This window comes from Salvelinus sp. IW2-2015, unplaced genomic scaffold (assembly GCF_002910315.2).
Source record: "Salvelinus sp. IW2-2015 unplaced genomic scaffold, ASM291031v2 Un_scaffold1601, whole genome shotgun sequence".
Lineage (NCBI taxonomy): Eukaryota > Metazoa > Chordata > Actinopteri > Salmoniformes > Salmonidae > Salvelinus > Salvelinus sp. IW2-2015.
In genome coordinates, this window is record NW_019943023.1 from 18,494 (window position 1) to 24,883 (window position 6,390).

At 42.9% G+C, this 6,390-nt stretch overlaps 1 protein-coding gene across 1 annotated transcript in view; it reads left to right on the plus strand.

Moving 5' to 3' along the window:
- Positions 1-99: 99 nt before the first annotated feature.
- LOC112071383 (membrane-associated phosphatidylinositol transfer protein 2) overlaps positions 100-6,390 on the plus strand; it is a 22,424-nt gene continuing 16,133 nt past the window's right edge. The window contains 2 exon segments of the mRNA XM_070439370.1: positions 100-258; positions 446-510. Of these exon segments, the coding sequence (XP_070295471.1) occupies positions 171-258; positions 446-510 (153 nt within the window). The 5' untranslated portion in view covers positions 100-170.

The window sequence follows — 6,390 nt, forward strand, 5'->3', positions numbered from 1 at the left end:
ATGTTATGCTGATGTTATGCTGATGTTATACTGATGTTATACTGATGTTATGCTGATGTTATGCCGATGTTATGCTGATGTTATGCTGATGTTATACTGATGTTATACTGATGTTATGCTGATGTTATGCTGTGTCTGTCTCTTCAGAGGACTTCTCTGGAGATGAGGAGATGTTATTACATGCCAAGGAGATGAACAAGTGGAGTTCCAATGACCTGATGGACAAGATAGAGACTACAGAGACAGACGAAGGCCAGGGTAGGAGCACACACACACGTTCCGTTCCTCATTTAGATTCCAGATCTTCATATCCAATCTCGTCCTTCAGGAAGTTCATTTGTTTAATGAAACTTAATGGTGTGTGTGTGTTTTCACATGTGTTTGTCTTCGTGTCTGTCTGTGTGTGTCTGTCTGTCTGTGTGTGTGTGTGTGTGTGTATTTACAGAGAGCCTGTATCAGGAGTCGGGTGAAGACTATACAGTAACCAGTAGTGAGGAACGACTGATTGAGGTATGCTTCCACTGTAGCTACAGTATGAAGACTGTATGAGAGTATTCATGAGGTTCTCACAGACCTGGTAAACAACAACATGAGGTTCTCAGAGATGTTAGGTTCTAATTATTAGATTAAGACAGGAAACTACTTGATACGGGCAATACACTTTTTCTTCTCCCTTAACGTGACCTGACCTGACCTCGACCCCCCTCATCACTAATCCATGGCTCTCTCCCCTTATCAATGCCTGCCACGTGATCGCTTTCCCTACACTCAGTACATTCCAAGCTTAATTACACACACTATATACCTTCCTCCTACAGATAACCATTCACTTCTGGTGTAGCCCCTCTAAACCTAAGCACTCAATATTTCAATAGGATACCTGAAAATGAACCCTATCCCAAGTTTAGGAGTTAGTACCCAGAATCCATCACAGACAAGAGTAAACATCATTGTGAGGTTCTCACAGACCTGGTAAACTACGACATGAGATTCTCACAGAGGATTATTTACTCTAGAATCACAAGTTCTTAACAGCATTTCTTAACAATACATTAACAGCAGTTAATGCAGTTAATGTTTGCAGTTGAACTGTACGTCTTTGGTACTGTAACAGTTGACTTGGTAAAGTTGTCTGAAGCTGATCCCAGGAGGAGAGAGAACATCACAGCGTCTCTGGGGATCACACACACACATATTATATGAATGTTTGTTGTTGCGCTTTGTGTTCAGCGGCACGTCTCTCTGATACAGACACGTAGACACCACATAGGCACACACACAGACACACACAGACACACACAAATACACACAGACACACAGGCACACACAAATACACACAGACACACACAAATGCACACAGACACACAGGGCACCACACAAACATAAACACAGACACACAGACCACACACACACACACCACACACACACACACACACACACACACACACACACACACACACACACACACACCACACACACACACACACACACACACACACACACACACACACACACACACACACACACACACACACATCATCTCAGTGTGTTATCCTCTCTGTGTCCAGCGTCACGTCTCTGGTAAATGGAGACGTCGTTCCACTGTCAGGTCCCACAGACGACCAGCTGTAAGTCTGACCTTTAACCTCTGACCCCTAGCCCCGGCCGTAGTGCACTGAGGTTCAGAGGTAGCCTTTAGAACTCCAATGTCCTGTGGTGTGAGTAGGTTCCCAGTAGTACAAGGTAAAACAAATCCTGTTGTGTTTATGGTAACTTACTGGCATCCAGTTACTTGTAAGTTACTGTCAACTGTTAAACCAAAGTTTCTTTGGAAATTACGGTAACATACTGTACTTTTTTATACAGTAAATTGCAGGTAAATGGCTGCCAGTAAGTTACAACTGGATATTTTTGTTCGTGTAGGGTGTTGTGTTAGGTGACTCAGATCATACTGTAGGCCAATGTTCCCTCTAACCTGCGCCAGTGTGCGGGTGCTCAGTAGCCCAGAGACTGGCGTGCAGGGCGCAAAAGAAATATCAGCCAACAGAGACAAGCACGAGATTGAACTTCACTCAACTTTGTAGAGTTTTCCCGGTTATTTAAAACTATCAACTTTCCCTTTACTGTGGCAATTGTGATCGAATCAACACAATATTAGCCACTTTCAATAAAACATACCGAAACATGATAGAGATTTTGTTGTAGGCAGAACACATTGGAGTAGGATTCTATTGCGCATGACTCAGCCCATACTCTACACAGACCGGTGTGGCATAACCAATTAGAGCTGCAGTAGGCCTATATGCAAATAGACCATTGCCATAAATGGATCTGTGCCATTTACTTTGAATTGGACTGTGTTTGCAGCTGTGGTCGTGAGTAGATGCGCTTGTTTTGAGTTTAAAGTAAGAGCTGCATGTAGCCACGTGTAAAAAATGTTGTTCATATCCTTTGCTAGTTAGTGAGTTATTAGCCCAGTTATAAACTCAACAAAAAAAGAAACATTCTCTCACTGTCAACTGCGTTTATTTTCAGCAAACTTAACATGTGTAAATATTTGTATCAACATAACAAGATTCAAAAACTGAGACATAAACGGAACAAGTTCCACAGACGTGACTAACAGAAATTGAATAATTGTAAATGGGTGCGTAACTGGTGGCAGGGAAGTCAGACGCAGGAGAGCAGAACTAGGTAGTAGCCRGAGCAGTTTAATCCAAAAACCAAAGGCATAAAAATACAACAGAATATGGGTATAAAACCCGACGAGCACCAGTAAACATGTGCACAAACACTTACAACAAACAATTCCACACAAAGACATGGGGGGAACAGAGGGTTAAATACACAACAATTAATGAGGGAAATGGAAACCAGGTGTGTAGGAAAACAAGGCAAAACAAATGGAAAATGCAAAGTGGATCGAAGATGGCTAGAAGACCGGTGACGCCGCCCGAACACGGAGAGGAAACGACTTCGGTGGAGGTCGTGACAATAATGTGTCCCTGAACAAAGGGGGGGTCAACATCAAAGGTAACAGTCAGTATCTGGTGTGGCCACCAGCTGCATTAAGTACTGCAGTGCATCTCCTCCTCATGGACTACACCAGATTTGCCAGTTCTTTTTTTTTTTATAATATGTTTATTATTTTCCAATAAAAATAAAGTAAAAAAGACAGCAATACAAACAATGACATTCATTGTACTGTTGAATGGGATGGCCAGTTTAGAGGACAAAACAAAAGTTAACTCACACATACACAAAATAAAACAAAATCCTATTAGGTGGTACATGTATAAGAAGACAGCATATAGTCATTACAAGCAGTGTAGTTCAGCCAAAAATAAATATTGAGTGGAGTACAGCACAGAGTAGCAGCAGATCGTCAGCCCAGTTATGAAGCGGGACTAGACCATTTATCCAGTATCGGCTGCCATATTTTGTAAAACAMTGGACTTCTATTGGAGGTGTTGTATCGAATCTTTTCTATATGGATTACATTCCCTAAATCCCGTAACCACATTTCAAAGGTAGGTACAGTCTCCAATTTCCAAAATTGCAATATGAGCCTTTTGGCTAATAGAGTACAAAGAGAGACAGCTTTCCCCTCCTGGTTATTCCCATCAACTGTACCAAACAGAGCGATCAATGGGTCTGGGGCTAGAACTCTATCAAAGGCCTTAGATAAGTAATCAAAAATGAGAGCCCAGTAAGCATGTAATTTAGGGCATGTCCAGAATAAGTGGGTCAACGTCCCCTCATCCTGCTTGCACCTCTCACACAGTGGTGAGGTGTCCGGGAATATTTTATGCAGTTTTACTTTTGAGTAGTGTAACCTGTGTATCACCTTAAACTGTACAAGGTTGTGTCTGGCATTCACTGAACTGTGGTTTATATTCCTGAGAGCTTCTATCCAGTCCTCATTTGAGATTTCTGAACCAAGTTCTTGTTCCCAAGCCCTTTTAATGGTGTCTGTGGATACCTCTATGTGTGCCTGTAGCACATCATACAGTCTAGAGACCGACCCTTTTGAATGGGGTTTGACAAGTATCAAGCTATCTAATGTAGGACTATTGGGCTTAATGCCATACTGTGGGATATGTGTCCTTAAGAAATTCCTGATTTGGAGGTATCTGAAAAAATGTGTTGTTGGCATGTTGAACTTTGCCTGTAATTGTTGAAATGAAGCTAACTGACCATCTATGTATAAATTACCAATTGTTGTGAGCCCCTTCTCCCTCCACTGTGAAAACACCACATCATCCAATGCAGGGTGGAAAGCATGATTCAGGCTAATCGGGCTGTCTATGTAAACAGTGGGTATGTTAAGAAAATCCCTAATCTGTTTCCAGATCCTAACGACTCAGCTGCTGAAATTAGTTTGGAGTTCCAACAAGAAATAGTCAATTCTGGAATATGATTTATGAACTGATGAAAAAGAAAGAATAACCCTGTCTGTTTGGTGCCGTCAGTCTCCAAATATCGACAATGTTAAGGTTTGTCAATTCAATGTATTTAGACAGAACACTCGCATTTGATTTTTGAAGTGACCTTGATATCTGTTTTATCTAAAAGAGGATTCAACGTACAGTTAAAGTCACCTCCAACAATAACACTTGTATCGAGAGATATTTCGTATGGCCTTAAATACCCTTTGAAAAAATAATGGATCATCGAAGTTGGGTCCGATATAAATTACCAAGGTTATTGGTTTTGAATTCAGTACCGCACAATAATATACCGGACCATTAGGATCTGAAATCCGAGGTTGAGTAAACAAAAAGGAATGTTTTCCTTATCAGGATTGCTACCCTCTCGCTTTTGCATCTCAAAGTTAGACTGGTATAATCTGACATTTCCAGCCGGACTCGGTACTGGGCTGCGCGGAGCGTTTAATAGAGTTCTTGAAGAAGCACTATGTCAGCACCCAGTGATTTAAAATGAGAAAAAAACCTTAGCTCGTTTCACGACATGCCCAATCCATTACAGTTCCAGCATGGAACTAATCTTATTCCACCTGGTCCTACTCTGTGCTCGGTCACTATGTGCATTTCTTTTTTAAAAGCAAATTGCTGCTGTCATACAAAACCAGAAGAAAAACGTCCGCCGTGGCGGGAGCTTGTCATGCGCACCATTGTACTAATAAAGTGAGCATCAAAACACGGACCCCGATCAGCCCTCCCGTCCCTTACTGAGTGACTTCCCAAACGAAGCACTCCTTGGGCTTAACAACAAACCTTAGGGTCTAACATAAAGCTTGAACTTAACTCGTGTCTAATTAGATGCTCCGCATATAAACAATATAATAACACTTAACATACCCACGTTAGGGGGTGAGTGGCGCTAAAACATGACTGTCCAAACAATGCTATCATTAGCCACAACATCTCACCTTATCATATAAGTCCCAAATTTCTGATCTTCTGATGAAAGACCATAGGCCGGGAAATTCAATTCACACACATTCCTGGCCTGTATTTGGCCATTTTAGCCTGCTGGCACAGCCGTTTCTGTATCCTCAGCCCGGGGCGCTTGCTTTGTCAGAAAACAGATCAGCCTCTTTTGCGTTGTCAAACGTACGTGTTGATTGCCCTCGACTGTCACCCTTAAACCGGGCTGGGGAAGATGAATCCATATCGGATGTTGGCCGCCCGCATTTTGTCGTTCTCATCATACTCCTTTCCGTAGGTTCCTCACCTCCAAGGTAAGATCTGGTAGAAAGAAGCCCTGCTCCGTTGTCAGTAAGGGGGAACTTTTGACTAGCAGCTTGAGGATGAGATCCCTGGTCTGGGAAGTGCAGCCTTACAATGAATGGCCTTGGTGCCCGCCTCTTGGCCGGCTTCGTTGCCTGAGATCTGTGTGCGCGGTCGATGAGGATGGCCGTTTTGGAAGTGTTCACTCCCAAGCAATGCCGTATCAGCTCCGAGACAATTCAGTGGGTTTCCCTTTCTCAGTGTCCTCCTGGATCCCACATATTCGGATGTTCTGCGTCTTGAATGCGACTCGAGCATTTCCAGTCGGGCCTTCAGGGTTTTTGTTGTCATTTTTGAACGTTGCGCACTGTTTCTCTATGTCCTGTAGCCTGGCCTCGTGATCGATTGTCGTCTGCTCAACCTCGTGCACCCCTTCCCTTAGTGCCTTCACAGTTTCGGCCAAAGTCCCAATACTCTTTGAGATATCAGCCAACCTTGTGTCCACCTTCTTGCTTAGTGCGTTTATGGCAGCCAGTATGTCACTTTGAGTAGGATCTGTGGGAACTCTTGGAAGCTAGCCTCTTCAGCTAGCTCCTCGTGGTCGGCCGACGTTAAATTGGTTCGTGTTTATCTCATTCCAATTATCTTGTTTAGCGCCCCCTTTTTTTGTTGCCTTTTCCCTTGTCATATTTGTTTG